Source organism: Canis lupus, chromosome 18 (genome assembly GCF_003254725.2).
Source record: "Canis lupus dingo isolate Sandy chromosome 18, ASM325472v2, whole genome shotgun sequence".
Lineage (NCBI taxonomy): Eukaryota > Metazoa > Chordata > Mammalia > Carnivora > Canidae > Canis > Canis lupus.
Window position 1 is genome coordinate 49,278,046 of NC_064260.1, and position 17,316 is coordinate 49,295,361.

The 17,316-nt window shown below is 41.0% G+C and overlaps 1 protein-coding gene across 27 annotated transcripts in view; it reads right to left on the minus strand.

Moving 5' to 3' along the window:
* Window positions 1–17,316, minus strand: part of PPP6R3 (protein phosphatase 6 regulatory subunit 3) — a 144,312-nt gene that overhangs the window by 51,720 nt on the left and 75,276 nt on the right. For all 27 annotated transcript variants that reach the window (XR_007403696.1, XR_007403695.1, XR_007403694.1 and 24 more), the window contains 4 exons: window positions 16,437–16,574; window positions 13,717–13,782; window positions 11,056–11,168; window positions 6,271–6,384 (listed from right to left, as the gene is read on the minus strand). Coding sequence is in view for 13 of the 27 variants with exons in the window: in XM_049096829.1 (XP_048952786.1) it covers window positions 6,271–6,384; window positions 11,056–11,168; window positions 13,717–13,782; window positions 16,437–16,574 (431 nt within the window). In the remaining 14 variants the exon portion in view is untranslated. The remainder of the gene's footprint in view (window positions 1–6,270; window positions 6,385–11,055; window positions 11,169–13,716; window positions 13,783–16,436; window positions 16,575–17,316) is intronic.

The window sequence follows — 17,316 nt, forward strand, 5'->3', positions numbered from 1 at the left end:
GTTGGCTTCTTTCGCTTAGTAATATACATTTCAAGGTTCTTTCATGTCTTTTGAAGGCTTGACAGCTCATTCATTTTAGCACTGAGTAATATTTGTCTGGATATACCACAGTGTGTCTACTCACCTACTGAAGAATATCTTGGTTGCTTCCAAGTTTTGACAAGTGTGGATAAAACTGCCATAAAAATTCACGTGCAGGTTTTTGTGTGAACATCAGTTTTCAATTCCATTCAGTGAGTATCAACGAGCCAAACTGCTGGATTATATTTGGTTTTGTAAAAAACTGTCAACTATCTTATTTACTTATTTGAGACAGAGAACATGGGGGTAGGGAGAATGGTGCAGAGGGAGAAGCCAACTCCCACTGAGCATGGAGCCTCACGTGGGAGCCTGACCCTGGGATCATGACCTGAGCTGAAGGCAGACACTTAACCAACTGAGGCACCCCAGGCGTCCCCAAGACTCATTTATTTTTTAGGATTTTATTTACTTATTCATGAGAGATATATATATAATGAGAGGCAGAGACATAGGCAGAGGGAGAAGCAGGCTCCCTGCAAGGAGCTCGATGTGGGACTCAATCCCAGACTCTGGGATCATGCCCTGAGCCAAAGGCAGATGCTCAACTGCTGAGCCACCCAGGTGTCCCAGACTATTTTTTTTAAAAAAAGACTTTACTTATTCGGGAGCCTAGGTGGCCAGAGAGAGAGTGAGCACACAAGCAGGGGGAACACGAGAAGCAGAGGGAAAAGTGACTCCCCGCTGAGCAGGGAGCCGGACATGGGGCTCAATCCCAGGACCCTGAAATCATGACCTGAGCCAAAGGCAGATGCTTAACTGACTGAGCCACCCCGGCGCCTGTTAGAAGCTTTTAAATAGGAATTACATTTCTTTAATAGGGACGCCTGGGTGGCTCAGTGGTTGGGCGGCTGCTTTTGGCTCAGGTTGTGACCCTGGAATCTGGAATTGAGTGATCCCACATCGGGTTCCTGCGAAGAGCCTGCTTCTCCCTTTGCCTATGTCTCTGCCTCTCTTTCTCTCTCTTTGTGTCTCTCATGAATAAATAAATAAATCTTTAAAATAAATAAATAAATTTCTTTAATAGGTCTAGGACTGTTTATCCTAGCTATTGTTTTTTGGAGTGAGCTTTGGCAGTACTACTCCTTTAAGGAACCTGTCCACGTCATCTAAACTGCTGAAATAGTTCACCAAGTTGTTTACAATATTCTCTTATTATTCTTTTAATGTCTGTAGGAATGCAGTTATGTCCCCTCTTTTATTCTTGTAATTTGTAATGTGTATCTTTTCTACATTTTCTTAGTTAATCTGGCCAGAGATTTACTAACTTTATTGATCTTTTCAAAGAAACAGCTTTTAGGTCTCACTGATTTTCTGTATTATTTTTTTTCCCTCTTCAATCTCTTGGATTTCTGTTCTTATCTTTATTATTTCCTTCCTTCTGTTCGCTTTGGGTTTTATCTGCTTTTCCTTAAGGTGGGAGCTTAGGTCACAGACACAAAACTTGGTCTTCCTTTTTTTCTTTTTTCTGTCTTCCTTTCGTAATATAAACATTTAATGCTCTAACTTTGCCTCTACTACTTTCACTACATCCCACAAGTTCTGACATGCCCTGTCTCATTTATCTAGTAGTTCAAAATATTTTCTCATTTCTCTTTCGTCGTTTCCTCTTTGACACTGGGATTATTTAGAAGTGTGCTGCTTCATTTCCAAATATTTGGGGATATTCCAACAATCTTTATTACTGATTTCCAGTTTAAACCCATTATGGTCTGAATAAATACTGTGCATGATTAAATTATTTTAAGTCGTTAAGGTTTGTTTGATGGCTGAGAGTCTGGTCTACCCTGATAAAGTTCTGTGTGCATTTGAAAAGACTGTGCACCCTGACATAGCCAGGGAAGGCTCTGCAAGTATCACTTATGTCAAGCAGGCTACCACTGCTGTTCCGGTCTTCTGTATCCTCACTGGGTTTCTGTCTAAATGCTATGTCGATTTCTGTTAGAACCATTTCAGATTAACAGAAAAACTCCAAAGGTAGTACAGAGCATTCCCACATAACTGACACCCAGTTTCCCATTAACATCTTACATTAGTACTATAAATATATGTCATGATCAATAAACCATTGCTGGTACATTAAATCTACACTTTATTCAGATTTCCTTAGTTTTTACCTAAAGTCCTTTCTCCATTTCAGAATCCCACCTAAGATATCGCATTTAGTTGTCATGTCTCCTCGGCCTCCTCTTGGCTGTGAGAGTTACTCAGACTTCACTGACAAGAGTATAAGCTGTCAACACAACTTATCATTTGCTAGTCACTTTGATGATCTGGCTGAGGAAGTGTCTGTCAGAGTCACTGTCAAGTTGCTCTTTTTCTTATCTTTCATAAGACCTCTTTGGAAGGAAGTCATGGTGTGCAGTCCACACTGAAAAGAATGGACAGTTCTGTTGTTCTTCCTTGAGGAGGAAGCATCTACCAAACTATTTGAAATTCTTCTGCAGGGGAGATTTGTCTCTTCTCCTCCATTTATTTGTATCGGTATGAACTAATGAATATTTTTGGACTTTGGGTTATAAGACAACAGTACTTTATTTTATTGTACAAATTATTATGCTGTTGTTGACTGTGCAAATCAGCTTTGGCCATGAAAGCTCTTTCAAGCTGGCTCCTGTGTTCCTCTGACATAACCCCTGCCACTCACATTGTGGGCTTTTGTAGGGTTTTTTATACTTATTTTTGTACCACACAATGCTGTAGGCTCCTCTTGCCCTTCTCTAAGGAGCCCTGGTTCCCTTCCCTGGAGAATGGTGTGAGAAACTAAGATCTGAGCCCTTGTCCTTGTTCCTTGTGGTATGTCATTACTTCTAGACCCTTGAAGCTCACCAATCAAGTCTTTTTGGTTTAACTCTTTATGGTTCAGTGTGGGTAATTTCTCATGTCCGTATTCTTTCCTGGACTATGGCCAAGTTCACCAATAAGCCCACAGACATTCTTCATTTCTGCTATGGTTTTTAGTTTTTAGTTCTAGCATATTCATATGATCTTCCAACTCTCTGCTAAAATTCCCCACCTGTTCACATACTATTTTCCCCACAATCCTTTAAGATATTAATGAGAGTTATTTTAAATTACCTGTCAGACAGTTCCAGTACTTTTAAATGTAGTTCTATTGACTACTCGTGTTTATGAGTTTTCTGGGATTCTTTTTATCTTGTCTGTCTTGCAAATTTTGGTTGAAAGGTGGACAAGTTGTGTAGGGTAGTAGAAACCAATGTAAACATTATTTCTGGAATGAACACCTCTCTTTTTCTCCAGATCTTTAGTGTGGGTTTTAAATCAATCTAGGATCAGTAATTGAGCTAGGTGTGCTGTGATGATTTCCCTCAGTGCCTTACAGACTTCAAATGTGTCTCAAGTTACTTTGTATTTATAGTTAGGGCTGGTTTGCCACAGTTTTTTCCAAGTCACTCTTTAGCTTACACTTAAGCTAAAGTTCTTCCCTTTAAACTTGCTCCCTTGCGTAACAAAGTCTCCTCCCACACTAGCTTGTTCTCTACAAGCCGACTGCAGCTGTCACTGAAGGCCTGCTGGACAGGACGGCAGGGAGAAATGCTACTGTTTTGGGTTAGCTTGTCTTAGGCAGCTGAAGAGTCCCTAGGTCTCACTGACCTTGCTTTAGTGGTAGGGATCTCTAATATTTGGGGCCCAGAATGTGTCCCTGCCTCTTCTGTGGACTAGAGAATTTTTTCTGGTGCCTTCTTCCCACTGCAAATGGTCTTCACCTGTGTCTTTATGGCTTTAAGATTTCCTCAGTAGCCTATGACTTCGTTCAGCAGGCGCTAGGGGAATGATTATGGTGGGGACTCGTACATTTCCTCCAAAGGCTGTCCCTCTGCAAGGGAAGCTCTCTCTGGTCTCCACCCCACCCCGCCACCACTTGTTTCCCCAGGAAGGGCTTGAAGGTGTGTGCAAATTACCCTGGAGAACAACTCTCAGGTTTCTTTGACCTCTTTGTCCCCGAGGGAGCTTTGGAAGTTCCAAATCCTACTATTATTCTACATTTATGGAAAACATATCTGAACTCTCAATTTTTCCAAGATAAAAAAAAGAAACTTCCTTGGTGTAAGAACTAATATATACTAACTTATTCCTTCTCCTTATTTCTTGAGTTTTACTAAAATAATCTAAGATTTATTGTTTTATTTCCCATATGTGACTTATTCAACTGTTCAATTCTGAACACTTAGCTTTCACATTCATTAATCATTTTCACTCCCTATCCATTTCATTTATCATCACTTTTTTAATTTTTTAAAATTTTTATTTATTTATGATAGTTACAGAGAGAGAGAGAGGCAGAGACACAGGCAGAGGGAGAAGCAGGCTCCATGCACCAGGAGCCCGATGTGGGACTCGATCCCGGGTCTCCGGGATCGCGCCCTGGGCCAAAGGCAGGCGCCAAACCGCTGCGCCACCCAGGGATCCCTATCATCACTTTTACCAGTATTATTTAAGTTCTTTATTCTAACTTATTTTCTGTTTGGTTTTGGTGAAGTCCATCTTCAGGTATTTCACGTTGGGAACAGAAGCCATATGGAACACTAAGGTTGCAGGGGCCAGAGAATGCCTGCTTTGCCCTCATGCATCAGCAGCAGCATATCAGGGGCACAGACCTGTCCTCTGCTTTCCAGTCTTTATTTAGCTTGACAAATGAGATGCTTGGCAATCTGATTTGCTTTGTGGTTAACCCATTTTTTCTTATCCAGATGCTTCTAGGATTTATCCTTTCTTCTTGGGATTCAGAAATCTCATCAGGAAAAGGCTAAAATATAAGCCCCATCCCCTACTCCTTTTAAATTTAATCTTATTCAGCATTCCATCACTTTCTGATGATCTGAAGACAAGTTTCTTCTGGTCAAAAATTTCCTTCTATTGTTTCTCTTATTATTGTATCTTCTCTGCTCTAGACTGTGCAACTATGTGTTTTCTCACTTCTATCTGTAAAGATGTACTTTTTTTCCCCAGATTTATTCCTTTCTTAAATCAGGGTTGTTGATACAAGCATCAGGACCATTTCCGGTGCTTTCAAACCATTTGAGGAGATGGTGCAACTGTCTTGAAGCATGAGGAGCAAGAGGACGGTCCTGTACCACTTGATTAATACCTTAAGTTACTGGTTACATTATTTAAAATAGAATTTGCAGAAAACACAGACACAGTCAAAATTGCAGACATACATCTCCAAATTACAAGACCTTTAAAGCAGTACTGCCCAACTGCCCTTCCATTACCACTAACCAAAGATTAAACAAACCAGGAATAGAGATCAAGAATTTGGGAAGTGGAATGATTATGTTCACTACTTTGCTAGAAACCAAAATTACTTCATTAAAAGTATATCCAGAAACCTTGGATGACGACTGAGATTTTCAGATGCTGAGAGCAGCCTTCTCTGTTCTCTTCATGCCCTCTGGTTTACTGGAGAAATCTAACTGTGAGTGATAAAACACAAACTCTAACCTCTAAACCGCATATTCCTGGAATGCTCATATATATATGTAGCTCTTCAAATCCATGCTCTGGGAACAATTAGAAAATTCTAACAGTAAGTGAATTAGCACTGGACATAAACTGTAAAGAATAACATGACAGACATCATATGGCTAGTGCAGGGCACACACACGGGAAAAGCAGACCATGTTTCTGATTCTGAAACACTTGGGACAAATTTTTCCTTAAAGGCTGCAAGCCACCTGCCAACCCATTTTAAAACAGCCTCACAAACTGCAGTGCCCTCATGTGAAATCCCCGAAGGACCAATATGAAGCCTCAAGTTAGCATGCATAGAAAAGAATCACAAGACAGAAGGTGTCCCAGAACTGCCACTTGGAGGGGAGAGAGCTGCCCACTGACCAGGAGGAACACCTATTTTCAATTTTGATAATCAAGAAATAGGCTTCTCTTGTGTTACATGTTTTGTGTATGACCCCACTTATTGTAGCAATCTTCTCTAAACTACTAAATACCCAAACACTGCCAGTGAACAGCGCTCATCAAACTATCTTTAACTTTTTCCCTCCATCTGCACTCACACAAAACTAACTCAGAGTTCACATGGTAGAGGAAGACTGAACGCCTGCAATTCAAGGGCATGAGGTTGTAGCTTATCAACCAACTTTTAGTTTCTAGAAAATCTAAAAGCAAAACAAAATGGTTTAACATTTATAAGACAAAAGGAAAGCTTACGTGGGCCGCCGTGTCTCAAGTAAAGTCAGCAGTATCTGGATTGCACTGACTATGGCTGATTCATTTTTCTCCTTGTGGAAAATATTTGATAGAAGCTGCTCTATAATTTCTTGCCTAGGGAAACAAATCAATAGTCAAGTGCTAATTGTAACAGGATTTAATAATAACAGAAAAAGAGCATGGTACCAGTAAGGCAAATACTTTATCAAAGTTCAATCTCACTGGGGCATATCTGTTTCACTTAACAAATATTTTATTTTTCATACATTTATTAAAGTAGACCAGTGATCCTGCTTATTATAAATGCAACTCTCCCACATGTATTCTCCTACTCCCTCCCCTCAGCAGAATCACCTGAGCCCTCCCTGCCTTTGCCAATCTCACTGAGAGCCAACAAATGTTTTAAGATTGGAAGTCACCTCCCACTCAGACCAGGGTGCTGGTGGTAGCGGCTGTGGGTGGTAAGATTTGGAGCTCTTCATCCCACAAAAGGAGGGGAATTTTTCAAAAAGGCTAATTAGAACCCACAAATGTCTTCCCACAAAGGCATTAATGTATAATTAAGATCTAAAACAGGTAAAAGACACGATCAATTGTTGCATTTTACCCTATAATTAAAATTTGGCAAATCAAAATAATAAGGTAGCAATGAAATGGATTTGCCTGAACTACTGCCCAAAATGTATTCTCTCTCTGTAGGCTATTCCCATTACACACTCAAGGCCATGATTAATGTAAAACACAAGGGTAACTTGTTAGGTAAATTTATATGGACAATCTCAAGGAAGATCTCCACTTCTTAAGATCTCAGTAATTTTCAGAATCCAAGGGAACAAAAGACTGGAATCTCCCTTACAGTGTGACATACAGCTAGGTTGTCCCTGTTGCTCACCCAGCATAGATGCCAGTCATCCCAAGGTATAGCTGTGCTCACTGCATTCCAACACCAGTTCTCTTACCAGGGAGGGGCAGAAAAGAGGAGAGAATCTCTTTTCATTTGGGGAAAGCAAATAAAACTGACATATAACCTAACTTCAGAGGAACCCCCCCGCCCCCGCAACCCCTTGCTGGAAGGAGATTTTAAGAACTCCTACGCCAGCACTAAAATGTTGAGACCTTTACCCAAAACAGCACTACAAAAGTCGTCACTCAACACATAGCAGTCTATAGAATAAATACCAGGTTTGGGATTGGGCTGTGGAAAACAAACAGCTTTTTCATAGTAAATATGTATAGTATGTATAGTTTTCAAAAAGTAGCCTCTTGGGTAGCCCTGGTGGTGCAGTGGTTTAGCGCCACCTGCAGCCCAGGGTGTGATCTTGGAGACCCAGGATGGAGTCCCACGTCAGGCTCCCTACCTGGAGCCTGTTTCTCCCTCTGCCTGTGTCTCTGCCTCTCTCTCTCTCTGTCACTCATGAATAAATAAATAAAATCTTAAAAAAAAAAAAAAAAAGTAGCCTCTTGCCAGCCAGAAGAGTATGGACACAGCATCCAACTGTAGATGTCCACGTTCAAGTGTAACATTCTTATTTTTCAGAGTGTAATCATAGTTTCATAAATGCTGGTGCCTGAGAGAGTGGCTAACAAAGAAGCCTCACTAGCTCATGGCTTCATCAGTCGACTATATTCATGAAAGCATCCTACTAATGGACAAAAACAATATGATAACTGGCAGGAATTTGAAGGTCAGGATGCAACATAGTAGCTGAACCATATTATGAGTCTAGTATCATCCAATACAAAAGAAATCATAGACTGAAGGACTAAGCTATTCAAACAGGATAAAATGAATGCCTTCGTATTCATTAAATACTAAAGCATCTACTTAATTTTGAGAGAAAATATATTTATACTTTCAACATTTAAAAGAACTGGAGTTCTTGGATGAACATTAGTAAACTGCCCATAGGAATTGTTCTAGGCATGAAGCCCGCCAGGGACTCCCTCCATGCCTTTGAGACAATGGTGCACTTTTGTTTCTGCTTTGTAGGTGGGCAGGCTGAATAAAGACTCACTGTCCTCAGCTAGCTGGCCAAACTGGGATCAAGCTCCAATTCATTCTAAGCTCCTTCGACCTTCTTTACCACCTTCCCTATCACCTTCCCTACCACCACTGGCTTTAAAGGATTTTTGAACTTCAGAATCCCAGAGCCCCCGCATGTACTCAGGCCCTGACTGCTTCCCATGCCACTCACTGTCTAACACTCCCGTCCACCTTCTCAGACACCTTTTGGTATCTCTACCCATCTTTACCATTCTCTCCAAAATGAACTCATTTTAAACTTTTCCTTACATGCTACACTATACATACGTGAAAGTATTTGTATACATGGTGGCGCCCTACCTGTGGGTTATTTGGCATTATAATCTAAAGAGCTGGGTAACCCATCTACTATGTACTGCCAGGAGACTATAAAACATAATACAATATTCCTGTATTATTTGATAGTTTATCAAATATAAACAGACATTATACATTATTGCCTAATATATCAACCATATACAAAAGCTATTACGATCAATAAGTTTATCAAGCCTTTGATCACTGTGTGTTTTCTTAACCAACAGATACTAGAAGAACCACCATAACGTGGAGCATGTCTGATATTAAAAGGGTTTGGTCTTCATTCTCAAGAAAAGTGCAGGAAGACTATTATAGAGTAAGTCTCCCCGTTGCTAAGTGCAGTGAAGACATAACTCAGTGACATCATGGGACCCCTGACTTGTCAGGTCCATGAATTTGAAGAAATTTACTCCAACTAATACTTAATGATGCCAATTCTGAGCATGCAGCCATATGATTCAATTTATAGGTATCTGATCCAGGACTAAGGACACAGTCTGCACCCTAAGAGCTGGTGCAGATGCAGGCTCCAAGGGCCAGCTTCCACATCTGAGGGAGCTCTGGTGGCACTGAAACTCAGTGGTTACTGCTGATCGTCTGGCATCCAGGGGGAACCTGCTCTCCCAGATGGCCAGAGTCAATCACCACATAAGGCCACTGCACTCAAACTGTAACTAGTCTGAAATGACCTGTCCTGAGTGTAAAATACACACTGGGTTTCCAAAACTTTGTACAAAGAAAAGAATGTAGAATACCTCAATGAGCATATGTTCAAATATTTTGTATCAATTAAATAAAACATTATTAAAATTAATTTCACTTATTTTTTACTTGAATGTGGCTATGAGATAATTTAAAATTACACCTGACTTATTTCTATTGGACAATGCTGTCAAGAACCACGGGACTGTTGGTATGCAACATTTTTTTAACCTATGCAAATGGCAGCTTTACATGGATCAACCTAACACTACTATAATTACTAGTATTTGAATGTGGAATGTCTTAGATTTACAGAAAGAGCACATACACCATGTGCCAAGAATAACAGAAGTGGGGAAGGAAAATGATATTTTACTTAGAAACTGATAATTTAAATTTCACTACTTCAGAGAATTAGTCAACCCCATCCTATTCTATGACACAAATTGGGAAAATACAACTCTACTTCTCAGATGACAGACTTTAAAAATGATACCACATCACTAATTTGTTCCTTGCTCATCTCACACTTGCCAGGTAAATAATACACACAAATGTTTTATTTTAATAAAAGGGCCTTCCAGGCAGGTAAGCCAAAAGAAGTCAAATGAGTGTCAACATATAGCAGGACCAGAAGAGGCCTGACAAAGTCACCAGCAAGAATAGCAGCAGTGGGGCAGCCTGGGTGGCACAGCGATTTAGCGCCACCTTCAGCCCAAGGCATGATCGTGGAGAGCTGGGATGGAGTCCCACATCAGGCTCCCTACGTGGAGCCTGCTTCTCCCTCTGCCTGTGTCTCTGCCTCTCTCTCTCTCTCTCTCTTTCTCTCTTACGAATAAATAAATAAAAAATCTTTAAAAAAAAATAGCAGCAGTGGCAGTGAGCTGAAGCAGGACTGCCATCTGTACTCAAAAGTGCTAACTGTATGTACACTCTCGATTTACTCATCCAAAGTGGGGAAATGCCTGATGTTTCTCTATTAAAACAACTAACTAACTAACTAACTAACTAACTAAATAAATAAATAAATAAATACAACTTGCAGCTATATGGATGCAGATTGAATGTATGCTCATGCTCAATGCCAAATATTCTTTCAGAAAATGTGTGAATCTAGAAAAACTGGTGTCCATGGGTTGGCCATTCACAAATTTCAAAACAGCACACCATCCGCAAGCTATCTTCCACCCAAACAGGAGATGGCTGTTCACAAGGAACTGTCCAAAAATAAGGGCAGGGTAGTACAAAGAAACAAACCATACAAGACTTGTAACCCTTCAAATCAGGTGTGGTCAGGTTGCCCCTAGTCAGCTGCAAAGGTATATAGTAAACCCTAAGAAGATCTTCTGGTAAAAATCATTGACTACATGAGTTAGTTTGTGTATCAGACTATTCTCCACCAAAGACTTGTGGAGCAGGGACCATAGTCATGATGCACTATACCATCTTACGATGGCTTTATGAAATTCTAGTTTACAGCTATTTGAAAAGTTCAAAGTCTACATATAAATGTCATTTATTTACATTCTTACCCTGTAGGTTTCCACTGGGCATCATAAATGGCTGAAATCAGATAAGCTGGTTCTCCTACTTTCTCCCCCATCCCACGGTTATTTTGCAGGAACAGGATTCCCACAGATGGAAGACTTACCAACCACTCATTCCGGTAACACATTAAATAGTATCAGTTGAAAAAAAAATTTTTTTTTAAAAGAACAAGAACAGAGTTTTAAACATACTTTTCTAGAGTGGCAAGCAGGGGATCTGGTTCTGTACTGTTCTGAATTTGTAACATCTGGTCTCTGCTCAGGCGAACAATTTCACAAAGTGACTGTGAAGCATTTGAATGCCGCTAAAGGAAAAAAGTACAATTTTAACTATAAAACACATAAAATGTCAAATTTATAAGAAAACGATAGCAAGGAAATTGCTTAAGAAATAACACAAATTAACAATGGCCCTAAGAAGCTGCAGTGAGTAAAAAGTCAAGCTCAGAAGAAGTAATGTAGGTCGACACAGGAGGATTTGGTTCTGCCAGGGTAATGAACTTCACATAACAATACTGCACAATACAGATCACTTTATGTAGGGACATGGGATCAAAGTTCTGGCAGGGGAAAATTTCTACGACTGAAAACTTGAAAAAGACACACCCCCAATATACAGCTGACCTTTGAACAGCATGGGTTTGAAGTGCACAAGTTCACTTACACGCGGATTTTCTCAATATGGTAGAGTACTTATTTAAATGTATTTTCTCTTACAATTTTCTTAATAACATTTTCTTTTCCCTGGTTTGCTTTACTGTAAAAATATGGTAGGTAACACATGTACAAAATATGTGTTAGTTGATGATTTACCTTACTGGTAAGGCTTACAGCTAATAGCAGGCTATTAGCAGTCAAGTTTTATGGAGTCCAAAGTTTTATATGGATTTCTGATTTCATATAGGGGGTTGGCACCCCAACCCTTGTTGTTCAAAGGTCAATTATATTTGCTTTTATCAGCATAGAAGCTAATAAATCAACACTGATTAAAAAAAAAAAGTCAAATATAGCTTTCTGGAATATACCAATGGGTAAGAAATATTGCATCTTCTCCCACTGTTATCATACAATTTTCACCTTATAGGAAAGGTCTAAAGTCAGCCCCCAAATGCATTATGTCTCATGGCACATGGCACTGAGCACAGTCCACAGACTGAGCAGCTATGTGCCCAGCACAGGGAGACAGTGAAATGCCAGCACTAACAACACACACCAACATATCAAAATCTACTGACTAGAATTAGGAATTTAACATTTCCTTAATAAATATAAACTGGTCCGTATGATTTTAGCATATAATTTATCACTTAATACAAAAGAGAAGTATTAATAGGACTTTCCAAAGGCAAAATTAACTTTCTTGCAAGTCAGGTAAAGAAGGTGCGAATGCCTCAAATGCTTTGTCCTTCAAAAGAAGAGAAAAAAAAAAAAAAAAAGAGCTGCAGACTTGGGCTTCTCCTTCATCAGTTTCTTCTGAGCCTTGTAGAAAGGCAGAATTTCCTGCTGGGCAATCAAGTTCTTCTGTTCAAGAACGTGAAATCCTAGCAATAGGCAAGCCTCGTCCATGGACATGTATTCCCTGTGAATAGGAGAGGTCAAGCTCCCATCATCACTCTCCATGGCCCACACTGACCACACATTTGTATCACACAGGAAACATGCTCAGGAACCATAAGAGGCGTTATCAGCCCACTCAGACTGCAGGCTCCCTCTAAACAGGACTTCTCCCACTCCACACCCAATACAGGTACATACTGGAATGTGTTCTGAATGTTAACAGGAATGACACTGCACCAGAGCACCAGATACACTGTCCCAAGGGGAAGATGGGGAATCAGTGGCACATTTAATGATTAACTTGGCAGAGGGAAGGGGTTGCTTTAGATGAACTCCAGGTATCAAAAGTTTTTGAATATACCAGAGTAGAGGGGCTAAGTCAAAATGAGTGAGAATTTCCTCTGGTTATACACTTTTACCTTTGTGCTAATTCTTCCATGGTGCTCACTCTTCAATCTCACTGGCAACCTCTGTAATACAAGAAGGTCACTTGACCTTCCCATGACATATCCTGCATATCTACTTTGCAGAAAGGAGGCTGAGCAGTAGAGAGCTGTCATGTCAATAGGCAGAAATGGCGAAATACCAGCAAGTCCGTAGGGCTCAGGCTGCAACAGAGGGTGGCAACAAGAATAGCAGCAGAGCAGAAGAGCGGACAGCTTCCTCCACAGGGGCCGATGGGCTAGGCCAATCCTGGAGACCCGACCCAGAAGGGCATCCTCTCAGCACAGAGCTCAGTCTTCAAACTCCAGAGCAGCTTCAATCCTATATTGCCAAGCCAATCCCCAGCACCAGGGACAAAGTTAAACCTGCTGGTGCCAGAAGCCAGGCCAACAAGTATGACTGCCAAGGGTCCAACACTTAGGGGTTCAACGGTGGCAAAGATTCTGATGTGCTGCCAGGACAGCTTTAGCCAGAACAGAAAACCCAAGTGCAGATGTGGCTACACCATTTGGGCTAATGATGTGTATACAAGGAGAAAGAAGTAGGATGGAGGAGGTCTGTGACAAAGTTAAGCAGATTCAGCACAAAATCCCAGCTCCAGAAGATGGAGGTAGAACCATTTTCCAAATTTTGGAGCTATTTTCCATATTTCTGAAGATGATCTACACATCAGCAAAATGTAGTATTTTTTAAAGCTTTGGGGTCTTAGAAAATTGCCCACTTTAAGAATGCCAGATTATACCTGTCGTCTACATCCATGTCTCATACAATTAAGATTAAGCTCTATGCTCAAATAAAAAGGTTTCAATTTAAAAAAAAAAATCAAGTTTACAGTCACACAGAAGAACTTACATCTTCTTCTTGCGATGGATGAACTATTTCCACAAGTCTCTGGATAATTTGCTCCTCATTTAACCACTGTAAAACACATTGTAGAGGTAATCATAGCAATGCGTGGCTCTTGTTCAAGCCCCAATGAAGATTAACATACTTGGAAATATCCATCACATTTTAAGTAGAATGTTACAGGTTTCTCTGGACTTTGAACACTACAGGAAATTAAAAGTCCCCCAAGGAAAATGCCAGTGAATATATTATTTAAACAGTAGCCAACAGTACAAACTATGCCCCAAATTACAATTCCCACTTAAAAAATTCTAACATCAGCTTCTTAGCCACAGGGTAATTCTCAGACACTAAGCACTAAAAAGGTCTATATTTTGTTTGAGGGTGTGTGTGTAATTTATAGATTTTCTATAAGACAGTATTCACCCTAAGACAGTTTCACAGGGGCTTTGGGTAGCTCAGTCAGTTAAGTGTCCTGATTTGGGCTCAGGTCATGATTTCAGGGTCAAGCTCCATGCTCAGAGGCAAATCTGCTGAAGATCCTCTCTCTCCCTCTCCCACTATCCCTCCCCTTACACACGCACGCTCTTGCTCTCTGTCAAATAAATCTTAAAAAAAAAAAAAAAAGACAGTCAGAAAAATTGAGAAAAGCATGATTTAGTATCAAGCCTCTTAAAACATGGTAAGTTAAAACATGAACTTTCAGACTCCAAAACCAAAACAGCCACAGGAGACATGGGGGGCAGGGCACCACAGCCGGAGAGTTTATCTGCCCAGTCAGGAGTTAGTAAAGAGCTAGTATCCTGCCTAGGCAACCTCTTTCTCACCTACATGTGAAGTAGTGCTGTAAATGAAAATAGGAGAAGAATAAGGAAGAATAAATTAAATATCAGCTAGCAGAATGTTAGGCAGGACGGAAACACCATACTAAACAAGGCATTTACAACCAAGAAAGGACACAGAAACAAAAACAGCCCGAGAACAAAACCCAAAGGTTAAAGGGAAATTGGAGGAAGTAGGGAGGCACAGGGCTGGGGAGCAAGGAATCAAACACAATTTGCTAAGGGCAGAGCTGCCTGCTCCCGAAGGAGAAAGGTGCCCAAGGAAAATGCTAACAAAGCTGCTAGAGGGTAAAGCTACTAGAGGTCCAACTTTACATTTTAAGATCAATTTTTAAATGGGCACAGGAATCACCCTCCTGGGGATCTTGCGAAAATGCAGAGTAAGGCAGAGGTGACGCCTGGGGCCATCCTTTAGTAGCAAGGGAGGTGGTGGGGGGAGTTCCTGACCACCAAGAAAGAAGGAAAGAAGCTTTGTGAGCTAGGGAAGGATCAGCCCCACACCCCTACTGCCTGCAGAGCCACTAATAAGCACTCCCCCAGGGCGGGCACCCAAGTCAAAGTTTCTAACTACTCTTCCCCTAACCTAGGTCTGTATTAACTGCCTATCACCATATCCCTCCAGAAGTTCATCTATTCCTTTAGAAATTGCCCTAAAATTCAACCCAGAAGTGGCCAAAGGAATTCTAAGAAACTATATTTAATAATTTTCTCCCAGAGCAATCCAAATGTAAAGCTGACCCTCCCTCCCCCTTGCCCTCAACAATCTTTTCTGGAATCCTCAACATGTTGAGAAAAAATATCCACAAGAAGACATCTAAAAGGAACCAGCACCCCAATTTAGGGTTCCTTCCCACAGACAACTCCAAGACATTCACTAGATACCCTCAGTTGGTGTCCTCACAATGACCAGGTTCTCCAGACTCAGCTCTGACCCCTCCCCCTCACACAAACACGCATCCAGGCATGCCTGCTCACCTCAGCAGAACATGCCCTTTCCTGGAATACTACCTTACAGAACCTCCTACCTCTCTTCTCTGGTTCTTTGAATCTTTAATTAAAATTGGCATTTCCAACAGAACTTATTTCAAAGAAATGAGTAAATACTAGGGTTCAAGGCTGAGTTTTAAGGATGGAACGGATTGGGGAAGGTCCTGGAAGAAGGCAATGAAAAGAAGGAGAGTGGAGGAGACAGAAGACAAGAAGAAGGGGCAAAGATAAAAGCCTGTGAGAAATCTCATCTTCCAGTCACTCATACTCTCCCTGTTCCCACCCAAATTCCACCTAAGACAGCTCTTCAAGAGGCACACATTTCCTAAAATAACTCTCTACCAAAATTTTACAATGTGTGCTTTTGGAAATAACCTCCATTCTCCTTCCTATTCTATGATCCAAACAACCCACAAGAGGAAAGTTACCCTGAAGGCTGATTTCTTGGAAACACCTGCCCCCATCTCTGCAGCCATGACCCTGAAGTGTGATCACACTCCCAAGAGTGATGGCCCACAGTATCCTCAGATGAGATGCGTAACTCCCAATCTTCTGCTCTTACCACCAGACCAGCTCTAAACACATCCTCAACCCATTCTACCACCCCACTCCCACTGAAAATCAAACCAGTAAAGGGTAAAGGACCCTTCACAAAGAAACATCCCAGGCACCTCTGGATGTGCACATCTCAGAAACTAATCCTGCAAAGTCAGAATCTCTTTCTACCTAGGAACAACCTTCCTTCCCCGCTCCACCCTCCTCTCTGCCCCCGCCTTACCTCCTAGTTTCCCAGGCAACCTTCCTCTCCAATCCCGTGGAATCCCTCCCAGCACCCAGCAGCCCTGTGGGCTCCTGGGCCACTTCCCACCCCAGTGAAGGTGTCCTAATTCTACTCACATTCAGCACATCTTGCCTGGGCTGTGGAGGCTCGATGCATGTCAGGAGCCTGAGCAACAAATCCATGATGGCCGAAGTTCCTATGTGCTTTATTATAAGGTCTACAAAATCACGTTTCTTCTTTAAGAAATCCACAATCTAGAGGAGAACAAACCAAACCTGAAAGACACGTAACTGGGGAACTGTGAACTTTAGCATGTATTCCACCTCACCCCTCAAATTATTGGCTCTCAAATCCCACCACCACCTGAAGTTGAAGAATGGTAAATGCTGAATTAGTAATCACATATAAAATTGGAAAGTCCACTATAATTGTTATAGAATGCAAAAGCTCCTTTGGAAAAAAACCTCTCAAATTATCACACTCTTTCATATAAATACACCATAACAGAATATCTTATTTCTATTCACTCTCATTATTAATTTTCAAAAAATAAGGATAACTTAACAGCCCATAAAGAGCAAAGAATGTATCATAAAACAGTTTATGGATAAAGCAAGTTCATTAGACTTTGTACTAAAATGCAGGATAAATCTTCAAAATCCTAATTAGTCTCTCGCAAGTAAGAAAAAAAAATTCAAAGCATCAAGTATCACCTGCTATAGCAACATCACATTTGGGTTTTATGTCAGCAGTCCCTCTGACTAGATTAACAAGAGGAGGGGGAATGCAGAAGAGACAGGTGGCTACACAGAAGAGACAAGAGAAGCTACAACTACAATCAGGGTCTCTCTTCTGTACAAGAAGAAGAGAGAGAGTGTTCTGTCCTTTGCGTGCCTCCTGTCCATATGCACCAAGTGTCTCTTCAAAAGTCCTCAAAGCAACATGGCCAGTGTGGCAGCAGCTAAGTCTCACCAAAATCTCTCAGGAGGCCCTAAC